The sequence below is a fragment of the Oryctolagus cuniculus genome, chromosome 11 (assembly GCF_964237555.1).
Source record: "Oryctolagus cuniculus chromosome 11, mOryCun1.1, whole genome shotgun sequence".
NCBI lineage: Eukaryota > Metazoa > Chordata > Mammalia > Lagomorpha > Leporidae > Oryctolagus > Oryctolagus cuniculus.
The window spans coordinates 72222797-72247229 of NC_091442.1; the positions used below are offsets into that span (position 1 = coordinate 72222797).

Sequence of the window (24433 nt, forward strand, 5' to 3'; positions counted from 1 at the left end):
ATAGATGGACAGAGATTTTCCATCCACTGGCCATAACAGCTGGGGCTGGGTCAGGCTGAAGCCAGGAGCTTCCTCCAGGTCTCCCACGTGGAGGCAGGGGCCCAAGCACTTGGGCCATCCCGCTGCCCTCCCAGGCACATTAGCAGAGCTAGATTGGAAGTGAAGCAGCTGGAACTTGAACTGGCACTCATATGGGTGTTAGTGTTGCAGGTGGAGGCCCAACCTGCTACGCCACAGTGCCAGCCCCAGTGTTCCCCTTTTCTACAGTTTAGTCTTTGGAGGTGGGGTGGGTGGGTGGGTCTCTTCAAGCATATGTAATTGTCTAGAAACACATTCACAGAGACTTCTCCAAAATCAAACATATGATCAAGCTTAATAAAATAATTGTTGAACTGTCCATGGTTTATTTGAGCCTCAGTCCAGTTATTTAAGGCTCATGGTGCACAGACTGCTGTACGAAATCCACTGAACAGAGCTGACTTATCCATTAAGTGCAGAAAAAAAGGAAAAAGATCAAAACAGGGACCCGCGTATTTCCATCTTATGAAAGATGTTTTTGAAAGCTGCACTCACCCCATTTGGATTGTGGAGCCCAGAAATGAGGGTATGCAGTAGTCAGCGGCTGCCAGTGTGTACGGCGGTCGGGCAGCAGAGTCGTCCCAGTAAATGTCCTTCTTCATCTTGGGCAAGCTCATGTGCATTTCATCCACAGCTAAAAGAGAGACCTAAAACCATCGTTATAGTGTTAGAATGACTCAGGTGGGAAAGACATGAGTAAGAGAAGCTCCCGTGGATGGGTGGGAGTTGGAGAGGGACAGGACATGGTCTAGATGCGTGAGTACACAGCATGCCTCTTGCTCCTATTTGCTGCTGCCACAGACAGTCGTACCCATTGTTGACTGCTCAAGAGCATTTGGCAATGGCGGGAGGTGTGGCTGTTTAACCGCCCATGCTTGGTTTACTACCTGCAAGGGAGCTGCACCTGACCTGGAGGGAGGACAGATACCTTTTTTTCCTCCTGCCCAAAGTTAAGATTCCCCTTTCGTGGCTACCCTGAAGCAATCACTTAATCCCAGATGGCATAGGAAGGTGAGGATTCTCAGGGTCGCATTCTGTGAACCCCATCAACACATGTGCACTTGATGTCACTTCTTAGCTGTGCTGACTCCTTGTTTGGCTGTGCACTTGGAGGATGCTATCGACAAGCGTGCACTGCTTGAAGCTATAGTGAGCTCTCCTCTTGAATTTGACAAAGTGATGCATGAATAAATTATTAACCCTGTCCTCTGGGAAGCCAGGTAAAATTTTTTTAAATGTTTTTACTCATTTCTTTGATTTATTTGAAAGGTAGAGAGAGGGTGAGTATATGTGTGTGTTCCCATCTGCTGGTTTACTCTTCACATGCCTGCAATGGCCAGGGAGAAGCAAGGATCTGGGAACTCAAGCTGGGTCCCCCCATGAGTGGCAGAAACCTAACTACTTGAGCCACCACCTGCTGCCTCCTAGGGTGTGCATTAGCAGGAAGCTGGATCCAGGAGCAGAGTCAGGACTCACACCCAGGCACTCTGATATGGGATGTGGACATCCCAAGTGGTGTCTGAACCATTTCACCAGACACCTGCCCCTAATAATCCAATGTTGACAGAGTTAGTGACCTAGGCACTATTGATCCTCTTAACATACTGACGACGTGATCTACTGTGAAATATTCTAGCCCATTTAAGAGCAGAGTAAGGGTTGGAAACATGAACAAGGTGAAGGCGTTTACTTAGTCTGTGGTCCGCAGGGAAGAGAATGGTTGGAGAGTCATCTAGAAGGAAGAATTCCTCGCCCTGGTTCTTCATGAAAAGCCTGCCAGAGTAGCACTTCAGGCTAAGACTCTGGGGTCCATTTCAGGCAGACTTGAGAAGTCGGCCAGCATGGCCCAGACTGCTAGACATCTGACTTCAGGATCTGCGGGCTCTCAACTGTGGGAATTCCCATCAGATTGTGTCTGGATGCCTTTTGATGTCACTGATAACCTCTCTGGGTGGCAATGGGAAACACTAAGTAATGAGTTAAAATACTGCTCTGTGCCCGATGGAAGAGGCTGGGTAAAACTAATTGAGAAATTTAAAAAGAAAAGTAGCTTGAAATTGTATTCAAATTTCATTGAGACTGCCGTCCAGGATATTTGGGGATCCAAAAGGCCCCGAGACAACATACTACATAGGCGAATCCCTTTGACTTGTAGCTAATGCGCTGAAGTCCAGGGTCCTGCATTCACAATCTGCTTAGATTTTGAGATATCGCAGGCAATTTATTACTGATGTTTATAAAGGAAAGAAGCTCTAACCTGCAGATTTCTGTCGATGCACCAGTTAGTTTCAAAATCATCATCATCTTCTCCAAAAGGGTTGATGAGCTGCTCAGCTACCTGCAGGCGAGAAGACAGAGCGAGTTACCCTGGAGCCTGTGAGGACAAAGAACAGAGGCGGAAGAGGATTCCTATTCTGCTCCTTGGGTCACTTTCACAGTATGAAGCCCAGAGGGAAGCGGGCTGCTCTACAGACACTGATATTTATTAGCCACTGAGATTTGCTTCTCAAACCATGAAAGATGGACCTGTCTGTCCCACTGGTGACAGCGCAGGCTCTATCCAGGAGAAGGCCCGGGCTGTTTAGGAGCCCAGTCAAACCCATGCATATCGAAGCAGCGCCAGCAGTGTGTAAGGTAAGGCGCTGGGAGGAGAAAGCAGCACCTGCTTTCAAGGACTGTAGAGAGGCTCCTGGGATAAGACACCACGCAAGCCCGGAGCAGGTTCAACGGCCAGGAAAGACTTCAACTATAACTGAGGAAGGTACAGGAGATTTCACAATCCTTGGGCATAATCGCTGTGTGAGTGAGTGAGTCAGAGAACTGGTAAGTCATAAACTTAGAACTGGAGACTCACCTGCTTTTGTCCTAAAGGACTCACCCTTAGCCAGTAAGTTTTCCTGCGGGGAAAAGGTTAGGTAGCTTCTTACCACACATCCTCCACCTAAAATTTGCTTGACATTAAATATTCTTACCACGTGCCTCAATTAAATCATCTTTTTGATGAGAGGTTCCTATGTCAAATATGACTCATCTGTCATTCTCTTTCTTGAAAATTTTTCTTTGCTTTTTATTGTCTCTCTCTGTGTGAGGGGAGGGATTTATATTTGGGTCCACATGGGGAAAAACTTATACATGTATAAGATTAAGGTATCATCTGATTTGTTTCTAGATTTCTAGATTCTGAGACTATTTGATACAAAATCTGCCCACTTATTTTTTAGGATTTAAGTTAAACCACTCAGAGCAGCTGTTTTCAAACTTGACTACATATTGCTATCACCTGGGGAGCTCTTGAAAAACTACTGATACCTGGGTCTCTCCCCCAGAGATTCTGACTTCACTGGCATGAGGACGAGCCCAGGTAAAGCTGCCAGGAGATGTTAATGCGGGACCAGGATTGAGAACCACAGACTCCATTTCCCTTCTAAGCCACAGCACGAGGCAGGAAGCCTGAATCAGTGCTTATTGTCAAGGTCTTTTTTTTTTTTTTTTTTTTTTTTTGAGTTCCGGTCTGCCTGCCTTTTCTTGCCTGGGGTTTGAATATGTCGTTAATGCATTCAGATTCTCACTTAGATAGGGTTGGTGCTGCATATAGTATTATTAGCTGCATTTAACGAAGCAACATCTACAGGATTCCGAATGGACAACTGGCAGAGATAGCCCCTCCTCCCTTGTTGTCTCCATTGCTGGCAAGCAACAGACTAGTCTGCTGTTCAGAGTTCATCTGAGTTTCTTCCACTTTGAAAAGACTTAGAAATGTCCAAGTTGCCAAGAAAGAGCAGCTGTTTAGAAACTGAGATAAAACTCACTGGCGTGGGAAAGCTCCCTTTTATTAGGCTTGTCTGTCTCTTTACAGAGCTAAGATGATGCCATTTCATATTTTTGCCTTTAAAAATATTCTGTAAAGGGAGTGTTAACATTTTAGAAAGCATGCCAGGGCCGGCGCCGCGGCTCACTAGGCTAATCCTCTGCCTTGCGGCGCCGGCACACCGGGTTCTAGTTCTGGTCGGGGCGCCGGATTCTGTCCCGGTTGCTCCTCTTCCAGTCCAGCTCTCTGCTGTGGCCCGGGAGTGCAGTGGAGGATGGCCCAGGTGCTTGGGCCCTGCACCCCATGGGAGACCAGGAGAAGCACCTGGCTCCTGGCTCCTGCCATCGGATCAGCGCGGTGCACCGGCCGCAGCGCGCCGGCCGCGGTGGCCATTGGAGGGTGAACCAATGGCAAAGGGAGACCTTTCTCTCTGTCTCTCTCTCTCACTGTCCACTCTGCCTGTCAAAAAAATAAAAAATAAAAATAAATAAATAGAAAGCATGCCAGAAGGAAAAAAACAAACCCATTCTCTGCACTGGAAATGCTGGCTGAGTACCTTCCGTAGACACAAAACCGAATAAAAACTCAGCAGAAAGGACAGTGAGACCCGAGCGAGCGAGCCTGCGGCTGCCTGTGATAATTTCACGTTGATAAAGGCAAAGCCGATTTTTCCTCTGCTGGGAAGTGAGCGGTGTTAGTCTCTTGCATTCTCTCACTCTAAAATGGGAAACCCTAATTAAGAACCGCTGTCATCTGGTTAAAATGCGTTGGCCGTTTTTAAAGGATGTGCTCTTGTTCTTCGGAGTATAATCCGAAACATGTCTGTTTTTGCTGGTTAAGATTCAAACCAACGAGAGCAAAGGCTTCCGCGGGAAATCCCATCCTGCTGCCAGCCGAGGGCCTGGTCGGTTGCGTGACAACCTGTGGCCGCGGGGAAGGCTTCGTGCTTGACAATTCTTTAACAAGAAAGTGGTTTTCAAAGTGTCGCTAGATTTCAGTGAGCATACCGAAGCCACGGTCTTGGGTGTTTTTCCATCCCATACTTCCGTTTTGGAAGCTGGCAAAGGGACGGAAGAGTCCTCTGACATTGACACACACATCTGTGGGAGTGGGGGCTGGGAGGAGCCGCGAGGTGGGGGCAGGAGGGGCAGCCACAGTTCTTCCCTGAGAACTGGACGAGCTGTTCTCACTGCCTCGCGCTGCTTCTCATTTCCCAGCAAACCACACGTCGTCATGAGCCCCCGCGTCTCTGGTTTTGGTTCTGGGGAATGCTTTTCCGAGTCTCAGCTCTGATCTAGCAAACGGGATGCATTTAATGTTGCAGGATTTCAGGGAGGTGCGGAACTATTTATAGAGTTGAGCGGCACCAAGCTCTACTACAACATTCCTGCTGAAGTCTGACCAGCCTTCTCGTTGACTCTCTTTTCCTCTGCCTACTTGATTATTGTGGCATAAAATATCAATACAGGTATAATGACAACTTTAATTACCTGACTGAAATCCTAATGGGAGCACCCAGACTCACGAAACAAATCAATAGCTGTAAAGGAGTGTTCTGCTAATCTCTGCAGAAATGAGCTGTTTCAGCAACATAGCACTGACTGCATCCCTGCCACTTTAATCCTTGATGGAAAAGTAATCACCTCACCCAGCTATGACAAGTGAAATCCATCTTGGACTCGCTCGGGGAGGATTCGCTAACGACTCAGTAAAGGATCAGCGGGGAGTTGGGAAGAGGACAGATGACAGAGCGGGCCTCACGCACTGAGCCCGTCAGCTACCTTGAGCCATCCTGCATAGAAGAAGAATTGCAGGAGAGTAAAGATTGGAATGTAAAGGTCTAAGTCATGCCCCGCGTAGCCCTTGCTGGGATCCAGAAACTGGCGTCCAATCAGGCATGCAAAGAAGAAGGTGTAGACGGCAAGAGTGACAACCTGGAAGAGAGAAAAACCAGGGTGAGAGGAGAGTGTTGGCTGCCCACAGTGAGCAGAGCACCAAGCCAGAGCACATGCAAAGGAGCTGATACCTGGGTGTAGACCAGCGGAATTCCAACCCAGTCATAACCGAATAGGAGGCTGCACCAAGAGCGGAATCGGTTCATTTCCTAAGCCAGGGACAGATAAAGCACAATTTACAGAAATGATGGGTGTCACGATAAATGCTGACTGAGATTCAGAAAGTGAGTGCACCTTGGTGAATGTGTCAAATGAGGGGATTTTGTAAGGCCTGTAAGCTGGTTCTCAAGGCTACTCTGGAAGGAAAGTTCTGATGACCGAAAACATCATCGGACAATGTGCAAAAGGCATAAGTCCATTTGGATGTGTATTTTAAAAATCTTGAAATAAGTCAGGACTTTATAGAAATATCTCCTATTGTACTGAATCCATAATTTCCAACATTTATATTGGCTCAACCTGAATGGAAGGCAGTGGTTAATATTTTATTTTATTTTAAAGGTTTATGTATTTATTTGAAAGAGAGAGAGATCTTCCATCCACTGGTTCACTCCCCCAAATGGCTGAAATGGCTGGAGCTGGGCCGATCCGAAGCCAGGAGCTTCTTCCTGGTCTCCCTTGTGGGTGCAAGGACCCAAGGACTTGAGCCATTTCCTGCTACTTTCTCAGGCACATTAGCAGGGAGCTGGATCAGAAGTGGAGTGGCTGGGACTTGAACCAGCACCTGTATGGGATGCTGGCACTGGAGACAGCAGCTTAACACAATATGCCACAGTGCCGGCCCCAAAGTGGTTAATGTTTGAAATAAGCAATTTCTAGCTATTTTGATAAGTAGTGCAGAGAACAAATAAATTTTGTATCTCTTTTTAAAACCATGTGTACTATAGATTTTTTTTTTTTTTTGACAAGCAGAGTGGACAGTGAGAGAGAGAGAGAGACAGAGAGAAAGGTCTTCCTTTGCCGTTGGTTCACCCTCCAATGGCTGCCGCGGCCGGCGCACCGCGCTGATCCAAAGGCAGGAGCCAGGTGCTTCTCCTGGTCTCCCATGGGGTGCAGGGCCCAAGCACTTGGGCCATCCTCCACTGCCTTCCCAGGCCACAGCAGAGAGCTGGACTGGAAGAGGAGCAACCGGGACAGAACCGGCACCCCAACCGGGACTAGAACCCGGTGTGCCGGCGCCGCAGGTGGAGGATTAGCCTATTGAGCCGCGGCGCCGGCCATACAGATCTTAATAAAGAGGAGCAAATATATCCTAAACCTTCCTCCTTAGTTGGGGACTTTAGAATTCTCACAACAAAATAAAATCTGTGTTTCAGGCAGGAATGACTGAGATCCACTGATCCCCCCACCACTGCATATGTTATTATCTCTAGTGGGAACAGGGTCCATGTTACTTTGAGAGCTATTTTAAAATCATACAGGTCTTTTATCCTAATTCAAGCAGGAGGTTGTCATGGCACATAGGTTTGTTTCTCCGATGAATTCAGGGAAAACACTATTTTATTTATTGCAGCGTCTGAAAAGCTGTCTTCTCTCTGAGCTATTCCATTTTGGGAGAAATGTTTGGGGAAGTTTATTTCTCTGCCAGGTCTTACTCCAGGATCCTGGATCCAGGTTGGCAAATGTGCCCCCCAGCTCCTCCGGGCAGTCTCTGGCTAATTCATGGAGACACCCTTTCTGACAGAGCCTATTACAAAGCACAGTTCTACATAAAACCCAGCTTCCAGGCCGTGAGTTCAACGTTCGTACTATCTCTGTGTTGCCTACGAAGGTTCTGCTGATCAGCCCAAGCTTTGCAGTTCCTTTGGGAGCTGCAGACGCTGTCTGGGGTGACCGATGATGTCCAGGTCCTCTAGCTCTGAGCTTGGGATCTTTCACTGATGGGTTGTGAGGTACTCACCGTCATCAGTGATTGAAGGTCAACACTGTCTCTGATTCTACCTTCATTCCGGGCTTTGGCTGCAAGATTTCCAAACCAGATGAACGGAACCCAGTATTTCAGATGAGGAGATTTGAGGTGGTCGAATACTTTCCTTTCATCTGCCGTCATGAAACCTTTAGATAAAATAAAAATAGCCAGATTATGCAGGCTTCGTTTAGCACAAATCCATTACCCTACTTTAGTGCCTACCATATAAACATGTAATGGGGGATATTAAAGGGATATAAAGGAAACGTTCCCTCTCAAGTAGCTTATCCTTATACTTGTCTGAGAGATAAGGAGTGTGTGTGTGTGCCCACACAGGTATGTTTCAGCATAGGCAATGTAGGGTTATACGCCAAAGTCCTTGCTGGTGATTCCCGATGGAGAAGGCCAAGAGGAAGGAAGGGGACATTAAATGTGGACTAGAACTTTTGGAGAAGTTGCTTCTTTCAGTTTTGGCTTTTTCATCTAATTCTGGAAACAGTGATGTTTAGGAGCAGTAAGATCAAACGAATGCAAAGGTGTTTCTGTTCGCAAAGCACCAAGCGCACTGCTGAACACAGGATTCGCGCAACTTTCCTCCTGACTTCTTTCAAAGCCCTCCTCCCTGTGTCCGCTCCTATGGGGCCGCCCTTCGTGCCTTGCTTCGCTTCTCCCCTGGGACTGCTCCCTTTTCATGCTCCCCAGGCTGTCCCCGGGCTTGTATTACAACAGGATGCAGAAATGTTCCCCTGCTAAGACTTTTGAAGGGCACCCAAGCATTTTGCACATATGTAAAAAGCGCTTCCTTAATTTGTTGGTATGTGAATAAAATGCAGTTTGCTGTGCTTGCCCTGAGCCTCAGTTTTCTCATCTGTAAAAGAGAGTTGATAACACCTACTTAACAGGGATGTCATAAAACTTCCTGAGATGGTGAACATATATCAAGATGTTAGCATAATGCCTAATGCCTACTTAGCACTCAGAAAGTGCTAAGGCATAACATATTCCATGAGACTTCACTCTTTCTCTGCTTCCACTCCTCCATCCCTGCACACCAAGGAAAGAAGAGGTTTGAGTAATAGAAGTAAGATAGCAGATTTATTCAATAAACAAACATATATCGGATGTTTACCATATACCAAGGGTTGTTCACACGAAGCTGCCATTAAAAGCTTAGGGTTCACACTTGCTTTTATTTTTAAAAATGTTGCCTGAGTAAATCAGTTGGTACAAATATCCAAAAAGGCTTAAGGAATATCAACGGAGGAAAATCAGTCTGATTTCCCTAGTCATGTGCTATCCCTTCCTGGAGGAAGCCGTCACAATCAGTTCCTAATGTAACTTTTTAGTGAAGTCTTCGCGTTTTCACACAGGCTTATTTTTTATCACCTTTTTTTTTTTTTTTTTTTTTTTTTTGGTTTGTTTTGTTGAGAGACAGCTCCCCATCCACGTGTTCACTCCTCAAATATCTGCTATGGCCAGGGCTTGTCTAGGACCAAAGCTGGGTCTGCATCAGTGGGAAGCTGGAGCAGGACATTAAACCCAAGCACTCCAATGCAGGGCGTGAGCATCTTAACTGTCTTTTTTTAGACACTAGGCCAAACACCCACCAACAACTGGTTTCATGCTACATATATATCTGACATGTGCTTCTGTTTTTCAGATATATCTTGGAGACGTTTTAATTACTATAGAGACAGCAGCATCATTGTTTTGGAATGGCTGATCTTTCTATACTAATGAACATTTTCATAGTTGTATATAATATTTGGTATTTAGTTTGCTTTTGAATGTTTTGCTGTAAAAAAAATGACATGGTGACTCCCTTTGTATCTTTTCCTTTGTGTCTTTAAATAGCTTTTAAATATTAATTATATAATGTAAATAGTGTTTTCTGAATCAAAGCTTATTTCTAAAACAAATTTGTATGTGAAATTCATTTTGAGTTAGTTTTGTCTCAGAGGTGCAATCACTGGCTTATGAAATTATGATAACATGTTCAAATGGAAACAAACTGTTGCCCCAAATGTATACATATTTTGTATCTTGAGCCATCTATAATCAGTTTACAAACCTGGTTATCCTGTTTAAAGTAATCCTCCCTCCTTACCACATGGACTGAGTTTTATTTAAGAGGTGTTGTTAAAAAAGTCAGATGTGCCCATTTTGAAAGTCACTGGCCTGCGCCACAGCTCACTAGGCTAATCCTCTGCCTTGGGGGGCCGGCACACCGGGTTCTAGTCCCGGTCGGGGCGCCGGATTCTGTCCCGGTTGCCCCTCTTCCAGGCCAGCTCTCTGCTGTGGCCCGGGAGTGCAGTGGAGGATGGCCCAAGTGCTTGGGCCCTGCACCCGCATGGGAGACCAGGATAAGTACCTGGCTCCTGCCATCGGATCAGTGCGGTGCGCCAGCCGCAGCCCGCCAGCCGCGGCGGCCATTGGAGGGTGAACCAACGGCAAAGGAAGACCTTTCTCTCTGTCTCTCTCTCTCTCACTGTCCACTCTGCCTGTCCAAAAAAAAAAAAAAAAAAAAAAAGTCACTGATTCATGGAGTGTAGGAATTACCTTGATCTTGGATCTAACCTGGGTCCACGGGCCACATGGTTCTGAATCACTTTTAAAGCTGATGATTACGTGGAGAAGGCTGGGTCCTACCCTGACCCACTAAACCAGACTCAGGAAGGCGGGTATCCTCAACCGGGTCTGCACTTCAGGACACTCTAACTCCTGGGCCTTATTGCCAAAGATTCTGATTCAGTCAGTCAAAGGATGAAGTCAGATGTCAGCTTTTAAATCTCCCTGGGTGACTTCATGGAATTGGATTCAGGCCATTGCACGCTCATCAGGCAGTGCAGGAAATTCTGAAAAACAGCAATGTTTGAGAACCCCTGTCCTGCTGAATGGAGGTTCTGTTTATTTAATATTTGAGCTGAACAGAGTAACAACTGCAAGTCAATATTTACCAGCAGAAGACTGCTTTTAGATACTACACAGAAGGGTTCTGCCCATGCTTGGAGAATGGTACTCTCTAGAGGTAAAAAATAAAAATGAGCCTGGGAATCCCATTCTTGTCTCTCAATGCATCTCAATGCTGTTGCATGATCCAGATCATTTTCTTTTTTGTTTTCTCTTAGTACTTGGAGAGCATTATTAAATGTTATTCCAAGAATTAATAGATAAATTTGACCTGTCTTGGCTTTGTGCTTAAAGACTTGCTGTAGCTGTTATTCCTTTTAATTGGAAGCTTATTCTCAGATCTTCCATATCAATTGCCTAACAGTTATATTCTTAGGATTTATAGAGCAATTTCCAAAAATGACCCCATTTATATACTGGCTGCCATCGCTGTCATTTGAGCAAAGAATAACTTTGGGTATGTTTTATTCAGGTGCATAGATCAAATTGTGCTAGCAAGTCCTTTCTTGGCTCCTAAGCAGAAAGTAAATATGCAGAGTGAGGGTTTATTTAGTGCAAACACTAAAGCAAGAGTTAGACCCTTCTTTCTATGGAGGACATCTATTGATTGGAAGGGGGCAGGTAGAATGAGCAAAGTGGTGATTTTTAAATTTGCAGCCCGAGTTCATTGAGTATGTTGTTAGGTGCTGTAGAAGATATATGACGCATCAGACACTAATGTGTCTTCTAAGACTATACAGGCAGAATAATCTTTTCCCTGCAGGGTTGCTCATCTTATCCAAAGTAAACCCATCTTTGGAAGTCAAGTTGTCAGTCAATTGAAAGAAAATCTCTAGATTGTTGGCCGAAACCATTCAAAAGGCACTTGTTAGGAAATGGATGTTATCCTCACCAGCACCGTAAGCTACCTTAGCCAGAGACTGATGATCCCTTTTCAGAGGAGGCTCATCATCATCACCTCCCAGGCTGTGTTAATTATAGTTATTTATTTATTTATGTATTTATTTCTTCTTCTTCTTCTTCTTCTTCTTCTTCTTCTTCTTCTTCTTCTTCTTCTTCTTTTTTGACAGGCAGAGTGGACAGTGAGAGAGAGAGACAGAGAGAAAGGTCTTCCTTTTTGTCGTTGGTTCACCCTCCAATGGCTGCCGCGGCTGGCGCGCTGCGGCCAGCACACCGCGCTGATCCGATGGCAGGAGCCAGGTACTTCTCCTGGTCTCCCATGGGGTGCAGGGCCCAAGCACTTGGGCCATCCTCCACTGCACTCCCTGGCCACAGCAGAGAGCTGGCCTGGAAGAGGGGCAACCGGGACAGAATCCGGAGCCCTGACCGGGACTAGAATCCAGTGTGCCGGCACCGCAAGGCGGAGGATTAGCCTAGTAGGCCGCGGCGCCGGCCTATTTATTGATTCCAGTTGGGCACCACTGTCAGTTGGCTGGTTCTCGTACAACCCTGTCTTCTTCACCTGTCTGTCTCCAGGCCGTGCTCCCTCCAGCCTTATCCCTACCCGTGGCTGACATGGCCATGTTGTCCTGCCGTTGCCTATGCCTAGAATTTCTCTTGCTGTCTTCCTTCTGGCTGGCTCAGTTCTGTTCAGCATTTTTCATATGGTTTATTTCAAAGAATTCTTCATATTTCTAATCAGAGTAATGTAACTAGATCTATTGATACGTGTTTGCATTTACTTGTAAGTTGAGTTGTGTTTTAATGGAGCAGGATCTGTTCCTTGAAGGCAAAATGTTATCACCCTCAAGCCAAAGGATTAAATCAATCCATCGATAAATAATGCCAGTCACCACAGGTTTCGTCTGCTGTGCAGTGGGTTTATTTTCCCTTGGCTGAAGCTGAGGTAGATGCCTTTTGCCTTTAGAGCACAGTATTGAAGTGGGACTATCAGCAGAACTAAAAGTTCTGCATCTCAGAGCTTAAAGGCAGAATGGGTCTGATGCCAGCTCTTTCTGAAAGAAATCTGTACATTCAGCATCTGAGCCCTCCTTAGAGGGGTGAATTGTTTTCAGGAAGATTGCAAGGTGCCTGGCACTTTTTCATGTTTGTGTTTTCCAAATGAGTGCAACGAAGCCGCCAGCTTCAATGCTAGCTTCCCTTCATGTTTAATGGGAGAGGTTTAGACATCCCTGTTATCTGGGAAAACTTCCCCCTCAAGGGGGGAGGCAAAATGAGATTGAGAGAGGGATGGGATCACATCATGAAGCATTGTATTGGGAAGAATGGCAAATTTTTTTTTTTTTTTTTGCCATGAACCATGGTCAGGTAAATGTGGTTCGCAAAGCAGTTATTGGTCCTTCCATGTGATGTGCTCTCTGACATTTTTTTTCTATCCTATCCTATCCTATTCTACCCTACCCTATCCTATTCTTCATTCCATTTCATTAAAAATGGTGCTGGCAAGCCATTAAACTCCTCTATCTTCCTGATATAAGCAACACCTCTGGAAGTAGCCATATCCCTGTCCCAAATTAGTATCCCATTTGGCAGTTTACCACCTTCTACACAATGACGCATGGACAAAACATACACAGAATCAGTGCTGTCAACTCCTCACCTTACACCAAGTGGTCCTTGAATTCATTTTTCCCTGGGTGCATTGGTCTGAGGTAATTTGCAGGTGACACTGGAGAGCTTAGTTGATGTGCCCACATGCAGTGGTTCCTAAACTTTTGCTGCACTTAGGATGGTCTGGGTTGCTTTAAAATCCCCTGATGCGCAGGTGGCACCAGATACCTCTTGCATCCTAATGTCTGAGGGTAGAAGCCAGATGGGAAGATTTTTACAGGATCCCAAGTGGTTTCAACATGCAGCAAGGTTTGGGAATGACTGCCCTAGTGCTGCTCATGTCAGCATTCTTAGTCCAGGTCAAATATCCTGCACTTTGTGGGGAGCTTGATTAAAATGTGGGTTCCTAAGGTCCTAAGCCCCAGCTATTCCGAGTCCCTGTAATTTAAATAAGCTCCCTTGATAATTCAGTGACTGTAGTCCACAATTACATGCTAAGAAACACTGAGCAGACAGCATTCCCCAAACAGAACTGTGAGGAAGCATCACACACTGTGCGAGACTTCCTCTCCAAAGCATTCATTCCAGGAGGGCTAGTTCTGCCACGCGCTTTCTCGCTTTCATAGAACAAGACACACAGGTGCGTCGGGTTTCACTCACAAGATGACATTCTGTCTGTTCCGGGCTCATCATGTGAGACTGTAGGGGCAGCTGACTCATCTTCTAAAAGTTCAGCCAACAGAGGAAAATCTGGCACAGCCACAAATACCATCGTCCCCTCGGTCATCTCGCCTAAAGCACACAGCCCTTGCAGGTGTCAAAGACCAAGGAGCCCCAGTGCCACAGATGCCTCAGGAAAAACACCAGCAGACCCTAGGGCAGAAATGTGAAATAAAGTCCAACTGGTTTTGCTTAGGGAGAGAAGAGAAGATCACAGATGAGATGAGCTAGCTATTGTAAGGCTCTCAGATGGGGCTAGGCTTTCAGCCAGTGAATCTACAGTTAGACTTGTATCTCAGCCACCACTTGACAGCTGATGGCTTGCTTGGTTGTGTTAATATCTGCTACCCATAAGTGTCACTGACAATTCCAGTGGAGTCTCCCCAGGCTCTCTCTGCACATAGAGGAATTCCAAGGAACTTCATGTTAAAATTCCAGGGCTTTAGGAAAGGTAATGGGTTCTCTTTCTCAAAGTTTACTGTCTTCCAAACATTCTTATGAGCTACCAAGCAAAGTACAAAAGGATCTGTTTTAGAGCGAGAATATAGAGATGTGAAATTTAGCTATAAGAGTTCTTATGCTTGTCTCTGAAAATGATGAATGTGTAAAAGGATTTATAGTAACTGTTACGGACCCTTGAGGCCAGAGACAATACCTGTTCCTGCTTTTAGCTCTACGTCTAGTGCCAGCACAGTGCCTGACTTATAGCATGCACTCAGTAAATCTTTCTTGAATGAGCAAATGCATGGCAGATTTAGTGTCAGCTTTGCTAATGTTTCTTTTAGAGGTACATATATAATTTCCCATTACCTATCTTTGTGCTTCTGGTGAGTAATTTTGAATGGAACTATTTTCTTCTCCCAATTCCTATGAAACATTCGATATGATGTTTGGATTTGGTCTGGTACTATAATATAAAGCTTCAACTAAGACCATTACTTGAATCAGCAAAGATCTAGAATTGCATACTTGGCTTGACTTGGAATAAGTGATGTCTTCCAAGGGAAGTGATTAGAATGACTAGACTTTTCCAGGGTGCATTTGTTAGCCAGTAGGCAAAATAACAAAGGCTATCCTGGAGTCCTTCTGGTGAATAACTGATAGCAGACCAATTCAGAAACTTTTCAGAACAATAGACACTTCTGAATTCAACTGCTGTATTTCTATTTTAATATGAGTAGAAATAAAAGTAGTTATATTTTTAATTTGAGAAATTCAACCTATAACATCAAGTCATATATATTTCTCTGGAAGCATATGTTTAGGCCTTACAAATTATTTATTTTCTTTTATTTATTTGAAAGACAGAGTGATGGAGAGAGATCTTCCATCAGCTCGGTCGCTTCCCAAATGCACATGACAGCCAGGGCTGGGCTAGTGTGAAACCAGGAGCCAGGAACTCCAGCCTGACTCCCTCAAACGGATGGCAGGGACCCAAGCATTTCCGCCTTTACCTGCTGCCTCCCAGATCAGAAACATTCGTGGGACCCAATCCTGCACACTCCGGTTTGAGATGTGGGCTTCCCAGGTGGCAGCTTAATCCACTACACAATACTCACCACACATTTAGGTCTTTTGATTCTTCTAGAATAATGTAATTTGATGCTCCAACTTTAAAAGCAAGGAGACTGGACTGGGCATTTGGCATAGTAGGTAAAACTCTAGTTGGAATGTCCAAATCTCATGTTAGAGTGCCTGGGCCTCAGTCTTTTTTTTTTTTTTTTTTTTTTTTTAATTTGACAGGTACAGTTATAGACAGTGAGAGAGAGAGAGAGAGAGAGAGAGAGAAAGGAAGGTCTTCCTTCCATTGGTTCACCCCCAAATGGCCACTACTGCCAGTGTGCTGCGCTGATCAGAAGCCAGGAGCCAGGTGCTTCCTCCTGGTCTCCCATGTGGGTGCAGGGCCCAAGCACTTGGGCCATCCTCCACTGCCTTCCTGGGCCACAGCGGAGAACTGGACTGGAAGAGGAGCAACCGGGACTAGAACCCAGTGCCCATATGGGATGCTGGTGCCGCAGGCAGAGGATTAACCAAGTGAGCCATGGCGCGCCGGCCCTGGGCTTCAATCTTGGCTCTGCTCCCAATTCCAGCTTCTTGCTAATGTATACCCTGGGAGGCAGCAGGTAATGGTTCAAGTACTTGAATGCATGCTAACCACATGAGAGACCCTGATGGAATTCCAGGCTCCTGGCTTTGGCCTGGCCCAGTTGGTCTTTTGTGACCCAGTAGATGAGATCCTCTGTTTCTCTTTCTATCCCTCCGCCCCCTGTCCCACTTCTCAAATACATAAAAACTAAACAACTTTTTAAAAAGCAAGGACTGTTTAAGAACTAGCAGGTGACCCAGCTGGTCTGGCTCTCATTGAGATATAAGCTACTAAGCCTTGTTTCTCACGATCCTCACCCTCCTGGCCAGCACTGTGTGTGCAAAAACCCTCCCTGAAGCAACAGGGAGAAGAGATTGGAGGAGAACTCCAATGGTCTTAGAGCCCCATTTCTTCTTAGCCTGTGATCCAGGGACCACCACCCCCAACTCAGTTATGAGCCCCGACTAAAGTGCTACTGAATTAGAATCTCTGGGAATGAGGCCGGTGCCGCGGTTCACTAGGCTAATCCTCCGCCTTGCGGTGCCGGCACACCAGGTTCTAGTCCCCATCAGGGTGTCGGATTCTGTCCTGGTTGCCCCTCTTCCAGGCCAGCTCTCTGCTGTGGCCCAGGAGTGCAGTGGAGGATGGCCCAAGTACTTGGGTCCTGCACCCCATGGGAGACCAGAAGCACCTGGCTCCTGCCATCGGATCAGCGCGGTGGCCATTGGAGGGTGAACCAATGGCAAAGGAAGACCTTTCTCTCTCTCTCTCACTGTCCACTCTGCCTGTCCAAAAAAAAAAAAAAAAAAAAAAAAAAAGAATCTCTGGGAATGGTGTCTTGCAGTCCATATTTTTAGGTAATATTGATTTTAACAGTACCTAATGGGTTGAAGGATAAGAATATGTGCTTCTCCTTATAGGGATTTTTTTTTTTTTGACAGGCAGAGTGGACAGTGAGAGAGAGAGAGAGACAGAGAGAAAGGTCTTCCTTTTCCGTTGGTTCACCCCCCAATGGCCACTGCGGCCGGTGCGCTATGGCCGCGCACTGCGCTGATCCAAAGGCAGGAGCCAGGTGCTTCTCCTGGTCTCCCATGCGGGTGCAGGGGCCCAAGCACTTGGGCCATCCTCCGCTGCACTCCCTGGCCACAGCACAGAGCTGGACTGGAAGAGGAGCAACCGGGACAGAATTCGGTGCCCCAATGGGGCCTAGAACCCGGTGTGCCGGCGTCGCAAGGCAGAGGATTAGCCTAGTGAGCCACGGCGCTGGCCCCTGATAGGGAATTTTATGTAGGAGTCAGTTGATGGCTTTTTGTGTTCTCAGCATCACCTGCACTCCTATGGGGCCCCTGTGCTTTATTTACCAGTCCTCTCTGCCCTCAGGCAGGAGCAGGTGCCTTGGCTGTAGACTCAGGGGATTTGCCAAACATTTCCCCGAGCTTGCTGTTCTTCCCAGAAACCTTGGCACAGGCGGTCAGGGAGTAGCAGAGGCTTGTGCCCGGTTGGGAACTTGGAAATGGACCCACGTGCAGACCGAGTCAGCCCACTCTGCTAGGGAAATACAGGAAGTTTGGTGAGTCAGTGCTGCCACGGGTAAAGGGTGCCAGCCTCGGGGCAGCCAGCAAGGACATGGCCTCTGGACCCTTTCTCCCAGCTCAGAGGGTAGTGAATTGGGACATTTGCCTTCTCCTGGTCTCCCATGGGGTGCAGGGCCCAAGCACTTGGGCCATCCTCCACTGCACTCCCTGGCCACAGCAGAGAGCTGGCCTGGAAGAGGGACAACCGGGACAGAACCCGGCGCCCCGACCGGGACTAGAACCCGGTGTGCCAGCGCCGCTAGGCGGAGGATTAGCCTAGTGAGCTGCGGCACCGGCCAACAAAAGAGTTTTAAAAAATGAGCATCTGTGGAATATGCCTGAAGGAGCTTGGAAATCAAGAACAAACCAAACCCCAAATGGGTTGGAGGAAAGAAATAACAAAAACGAGAGCTGAAATAAGTAGAAAAAGAGAAAAGACGAGAAGACACAGACAAAATTAGAGGTGAGAAAGGAAGCATGGCAGCTGATCGGATCATTGCATGTAGTATTGAAAGGTCACAGTGTACCCCATAAATACAGATGTGTAACTATGACATGTCAATTAAAAATAAAAACTATTTTAAAGAAAGCATACCTTTAGAAAAGAGTCAGTAGTTCTCAAATTTCAGTGTAGGAAAAAAACAAGCGTGTTGCATTTGAAGTGCAGTTTCTGGGGCCCTGCACCAGTGGTTCTGATTCAATAGGTCTGAAGTGAGACCCAGGAATATGCACTTTAAATAGAGAACTCGAGGTATTCGAGATTCGGGAGCCTGTAACTGCACCTAGAGACACACAAGTTTAGATGCCATCAAGGAATGAATGATTCATTTTCAGATTCCTTTGGACTGGAAGAGGTCTTGGTGGTTGGGAAGATAGAGATATTGTAACATTCCAGAGGACTTTAGAAGGGAAAGAGCCTGAATGTATGACAGCCGCCTGTACAGGTGTGGCAAGGAGTAGGTCTTGGTAGCGTAGAAAATAAGCCCCAAGCGAGTGAAATCACATCCAGGTCCTATTCACCTCCCGTATCTACCTGTCCCTGTCCTTCCCACCTCTGGTCTCACATCCGATCAGAACTCCCCGAAGTCTCTCCATTTCCAGCCACCCTGGCTTCCTCCTGATGTGCTTTTAATATGAAGGTGACACTTAGAGAATAGGATTTGCTTTGAGAATTGGGCCTGGCCCCTGATTGCTGATAGAATGTGCCTTCTCCATTCCAAGAATGCATCCAAACTAGAGAAATATTATCTTTATTCATCCAAGCAAATTTTAGCACTCATGCATCAGTTTGGATGGGTCAAAAGTTGTTTGTTTTCAGGCATTTATTCAGACGTGACAGTTCCTAACATGTTTGATTCTTTAGAAATTAAGTAAGAAGGCTGGCACTGCAGCTCACTAGGCTAATCCTCCACCTGTGGCGCCGGCACCCTGGGTTCTAGTCCCGGTTGGGGCGCCGGTTCTGTCCTGGTTGCTCCTCTTCCAGGCCAGCTCTCTGCTGTGCCCTGGAAAGGCAGTGCAGGATGGCCCAAGTGCTTGGGCCCTGCACTTGCATGGGAGACCAGGAGAAGTACCTGGCTCCTGGCTTTGGGGTGTGAACCAACAGAAGGAAGACCTTTCTCTCTCTCTCTCTCTCTCTCTCACTGTCTAACTCTGCCTGTCAAAAAAAAAAAAAAAAAAAAAAAAAAAAAAAAAAAAAAGAAAGAAAGAAAGAAAAAAGAAATTAAGTAAGAAAATACAGTTCTCAAGTAGCATGTTCAACTTGGTCATGCTGGAGTAGCATTCTATTTTTAAATTTGGAGAAGTGACAATTTTTTTCAACATTTCTACTGGTTTTACATCATAATACATAATGGGATCCGCCAGGCCACTCATACCTTCCACCTGAATTCTTAACTGATTCCTTGAAGCCTACTACTTTTCCCTTTATTTTTTATTTGAAAGGCAGAGTTACAGAGAAAGAGAGAGAGAGAGAGAGAAAGAGAGAGAAATATATTCCATCATCTGGTTCACTCCCCATATGGCTACAATGGCTGGGGCTAGGCCAGGCTGAAGCCAAGAGCCTAGAACTCCATTCAGGTCTCCCACATGGGTAGCAAGGGCCTAAATACTTGGGTCATTCTCTGCTGCTTTCCCAGGTGCAGTAGCAGGGAGGCAGAGCACTGGGGACTTGAATTGGTGCCCATGTGGGATGCCAGCGTCACCGGTGGTGGCTTAGCCCACTGCACCACGGCACTGACCCCTTGCAGCCCATTTCTTTCTAGATCTCCCTCTGTATCCCTAACAACATCACTTACACTCTTGCTAGTCCTCCCTTGACTGTGGCCAACTCCTCAGCAGGATAGAATCAAGAAAGTCTGGGTTATCATACTCATAACGAGTTTTCCAAAGTGACCCAGATGCCACTGATGCTATTGCTCTAGATGATTCCCTCATAATAAAAAGAAACCACGCAGCTCTCGCTATGCACTAGCAGTCCCTTAACACTTTGCAAGCAGCTTATTTCCTCCTCATGACAAGTCTGTGCTGTATACGTATACGAGCTACGCAGTATCTTAGGTTACTGTAAGCTCATTTTACAGATGAGGAAACTGAGGCACAGTGAGGGTAAGGAAGTCGCACAAACTGATGGAGGTGTACGGGTTCAAACCCTTGGCTCTGTGCTTTCAGCCACTGTTCACATTGTCCTTTGAAGAAGGTAAAACAGAAACAAAAAAGTCAACCACACCAACAAAATCCCAAAGCAAAAACAGTGCTCTTTAAAAAAAAAAAACCAAAAAACCTACTTTCAAGGACATTTCTGAAAAGGGGTCTTAGATACTGCAGTCTAATTTGAGATGCTATTCAATACACAGGCAGAATCATCTCAAGGTTCTCGTAACATCTCCATCTGCCAAGAACTGTCTCATTTAATCCTCACCCTATGGAAGGCTGGTTTAATGGCTTCTTTGTTAGCTATTTACATCCCCAAAGAGAAACATCTGTCAAACAGGATTATATTCATGTATTGTGTCCAGGAGCGCAGAGACTAACTGCCGAGGTTGTGGGTTCCCAGCAGAATCTGCTTATATTTTGGGAATAGCGTGGAGGAAGGAGTTCTGAGTCCGAATTTGAATCCCCGCAGTCAGCTGTGTGATTCAGGGCAGGCCACACCCTCTCGGAATCTATACTTCCTGCTCTTTTCGTGTTCTCTATGTGTGCATAGCTATAAAAAGAAATATACTAGACGGTACTGGAAAACTGTCACATAATATGGACAACTTTAGTAACAGTTACTATATTTGCCTCAAGGCCATGTGACATATAGTGCTTCCGCCACTTCCCAAGAAAGCTTCTGGAAGGCAGGAACCATGACTTCCTCATCTCTGCCTCTTTAGACTGTTTCTGGCACATAGTAGGAAAGCAGCAAACGCTTTTTGAATGAATGAATGGCTGTAAGGAATTCTCGCAGGAAGTTGGGCGCTCCCTATCTCGGTTAGGAAAATGCACGCACACGGTACCTGCTTCCACCACGTGGTCCATGGTGGGGAACCTTTTGTACACAGCTGTGCTCACCGAGCGGAAGATGAGCAGGGACGTGAGGTTGACGTAGCGCATCAGCGTCCTCCGGAGCAGGCGCCCGTGCTGGTCGCTTCCGTGGACGCTGCTGGAGATGAGGAACATCAGCCTGTCGGGCCAGGGCAGATTCACAAACTGGTTCCACCATCGGTTCACTACCAAAGTCACATAAAACCCTGCAGAACAGCGGGAGATGATAAAGCAGTCTCCCAGAGCAGATAGGTGGGTGACACTGATGCTTTTAGCAGAATTTTAGCCTTTTTTAGAGGGTTGGGGGGGGGGTCTCAAAATAAGATGCTATCCCAACCTGTGGTTTTGCCCTTTAGAAAAAAAAATGGCATTTGATCATGGCCATGCCATTGCACCCAGTGAGTGGGTATTAGAACTCAAATACTGACTGTAACAACGGAGAGTTAGCAGAGAGAAAGCTTAATTGTCCAATAGCAGATTGCTACCTCACGCTTGTTCGCTGTTAATTTAGCAGAAGCGGCCCTGAAGGCAAACCTTGCAGGGGATTCTGGTTCTATTGCAAGCGGTGGCTTTTCAGGCACGCCTCGCAGCTTGGGCACACTCCCATGCACAGTCATTGGTCCCATCCTGATGGACACAGCTGTGTGGCCGCAGTCTGCATGTGACCTATACTTACCAAGCACAAAGGTCACTGGAATTTGTTCAGCATATCTGTCACAGTAAATTGATAATTTTTCAAAGAAACGTTTTTGGGCTCCTGTAAGTAACAATCTGGAGCAAAAATAAAATGCACAGCCCTTTATGATATTATACTTCTGCACCTGCTTTGCAAGTGACATTAAGTGCAAACAATAAAGCATAAATATTCTGTTGGCTTTTTTCCTAAGGAGCAATAACTTTTTAACTTTAGCTGATATATCTCAGAAACTTTGTCATTGCTTGATGTTTCACATCCTGAAATTTTTAGCACATGAATGTCATTGGCCATTCAAAATTGGGATTATTAGTCATTTTGTTTTTAAAACTAAATATTTTTTAAAGTTTTATATGATTGTTGATTCATTGGATTTGGCACAAGATGTCTCATAAAGCAGTCTATTTTTCAAGTATTCATCTGGAATACTTAGGAAAAGAGTATTGATTAAATAGATGGGTTAGGTAATTGTTAAGTAATAATTCTGAAGTTGACATCTTGATCTCACTTTCTCCTGAATATGCCACTTAGCATATACTGGATTATATTTGTTTATACTTCAAGGGGCATTATAACTGTTTTATTTTTAAAATCACAATTAATATATTTTTAAAAGATTATTTATTTATTTGAAAGGCAGAGTTAGAGAGAGAGAAAGCGAGTGAGAGAGAGCTTCCATCCAATGGTTCACTCCCTAAGTGGCCACAGCAGCTGGGGCTGGAGCCAGGCCGAAGCTAGGAACCTGGTGCTTCATCCAGGTCTCCCATGTGGGAGCAAGTTTTCAAGCACTTGGACCATCTTCTGCTGCTTTCCCAAGCACATTAGCAGGGAGCTGGATTGGAAGTAGAGCAGTTGGGTTTCGAACCAACGCCCATATGAGATGCCAACTTTTCAGGCGGTGGCTTTACCTGCTGTGCCACAATTCCAACCCCACAATTATTTGAAATATAAAGTGCTTAACCATTAGAAGTGAAAACAGAAATTATTAAATTTAGTCATTGTCTCAAAAATTTTATCCTAGATCTGAACCAACCTGCCCAAACCCACTTTCTGGTTGTGTTAAACATAAGTGCATTGAGACCATTATTGATATTTATATTGTAGAGAAGAGATTCAGAGGCAGAAGAAATGTTTCACGGCAGGTTTATAATAATTATCAAAATACAGGAGAAGTCACATGTGACAATTTGTAAGTTCCTGGGTGCAGCTGTACCAAAGGTGGAAGGAAGCCTGGGAAAGACCCACTGTGATACGAGCAGGGTGCATGGTACAAGGTGGGCTTGGACTTCCTGCCGAGCTTCAGAGCGGGTGCAGGATGACTGAAGTCTGACAAAGCTAAGGTAAGTGGCCACCCAGGCCTCTGAGGGCTGTGCTGCTGACAAATCACTGCCAGCGGGGTTTCTGATAGGCAAGCAGAAATGGTCAAAGAGGATTTCCGTGTGGAAAGCAAGGACCTCAGGGTCAGACCCATCCGGATTCTAGTCCCAGGTCTGCCACTCACAGATTTGGTCCTGGAGCGTATTTTAAATGTGAGTCTCGAGTCGGCGCCGCGGCTCACTAGGCTAATCCTCCGCCTTGCGGCGCCGGCACACCGGGTTCTAGTCCCGGTCGGGGCGCCGGATTCTTTCCCGGTTGCCCCTCTTTCAGGCCAGCTCTCTGCTGTGGCCCGGGAGGGCAGTGGAGGATGGTCCAAGTGCTTGGGCCCTGCACCCCATGGGAGACCAGGAGAAGCACCTGGCTCCTGCCTTCGGATCAGCGCGGTGCGCCGGCCGCAGCATTCTGGCCACGGCGGCCATTGGAGGGTGAACCAATGGCAAAGGAAGAGCTTTCTCTCCGTCTCTCTCTCACTGTTCACTCTGCCTGTCCAAAAAAAAAAAAAAAAAAAAAAAAAAAAAAAAAAAAAACCTGAGTCTTGGTTTTCTTGTTTGTAAGTGGTGATAATAAAATTTAAATACCAGGAATGTTATAAGGATTAAATCCTATATAAAAATGAATGGCAGGGGAGCCAAACGCTGTGGTGCAGCGGGTAAAGCTGCCGCTTGCAGTGTTGGAGTCCCATATTGGTGCCGGTTCAAGTCCTGGCTGCTCTTCTTCTTGTCTAGCTCTCTGCTATGGCCTGGGAAAGCAGTAGAAGATGGCCCAAGTCCTCGGGCCCCTGCACCAGTGTGGGAGACCCAGAAGAAGCTCCTGGCTCCCAGCTTCGGATCGGTGCAGCTCTGGCCGTTGTGGGCAGTTGGGGAGTGAACCATCGGATGGAAGACTTCTCTCTCTGCCTCTGCCTTTTAAAAAATAAATAAATCTTAAAAAAATGAATAGGGACTGGTGCTGTGATTCAGTGGGTAAAGCTGCCACCCAGAGTGCAAGCATCCCTTGTGGTGCCAGTTCAAGTCCCAGCTGCTCCACTTGCAATCCAGCTCCCTGCTAATGCACCTGGGAAAGCAGCAGAAGATGCTCCAATTACTTGGGCCCCTGCAACCACGTGAGAGACCTGAAAGAAGCTCCTGGCTCCTGCTTCAGTCTTGCACAGCCCCAGCTATTGAGGTCATTTGGGGAGTGATCTAGTGGATAGAAGATCTCTCTCTCTCTCTCTCTCTCTCTCTCTTTCTCTCTGTAATTCTGACTTTCAAATAAATAAATCTTAACAAAAAGAATAAATAAGATGA

The 24433-nt window shown here is 46.1% G+C and overlaps 1 protein-coding gene across 7 annotated transcripts in view; it reads right to left on the reverse strand.

Moving 5' to 3' along the window:
- The window catches only part of BEST3 (bestrophin 3), a 48781-nt gene that overhangs the window by 20242 nt on the left and 4106 nt on the right, over positions 1-24433 (reverse strand). For 4 of the 7 annotated variants that reach the window (XM_017341977.3, XM_051846448.2, XM_070052604.1 and 1 more), the window contains 7 exons: positions 21753-21847; positions 21049-21282; positions 7742-7896; positions 5913-5990; positions 5668-5820; positions 2336-2416; positions 574-725 (listed from right to left, as the gene is read on the reverse strand). In XM_017341977.3, the coding sequence (XP_017197466.1) occupies positions 574-725; positions 2336-2416; positions 5668-5820; positions 5913-5990; positions 7742-7896; positions 21049-21282; positions 21753-21847 (948 nt within the window). Of the gene's footprint in view, positions 1-573; positions 726-2335; positions 2417-5667; positions 5821-5912; positions 5991-7741; positions 7897-21048; positions 21374-21752; positions 21848-24433 lie in introns of those variants that run through there. The other 3 variants (XM_051846442.2, XM_051846443.2, XM_070052605.1) reach the window with 3 other exon arrangements.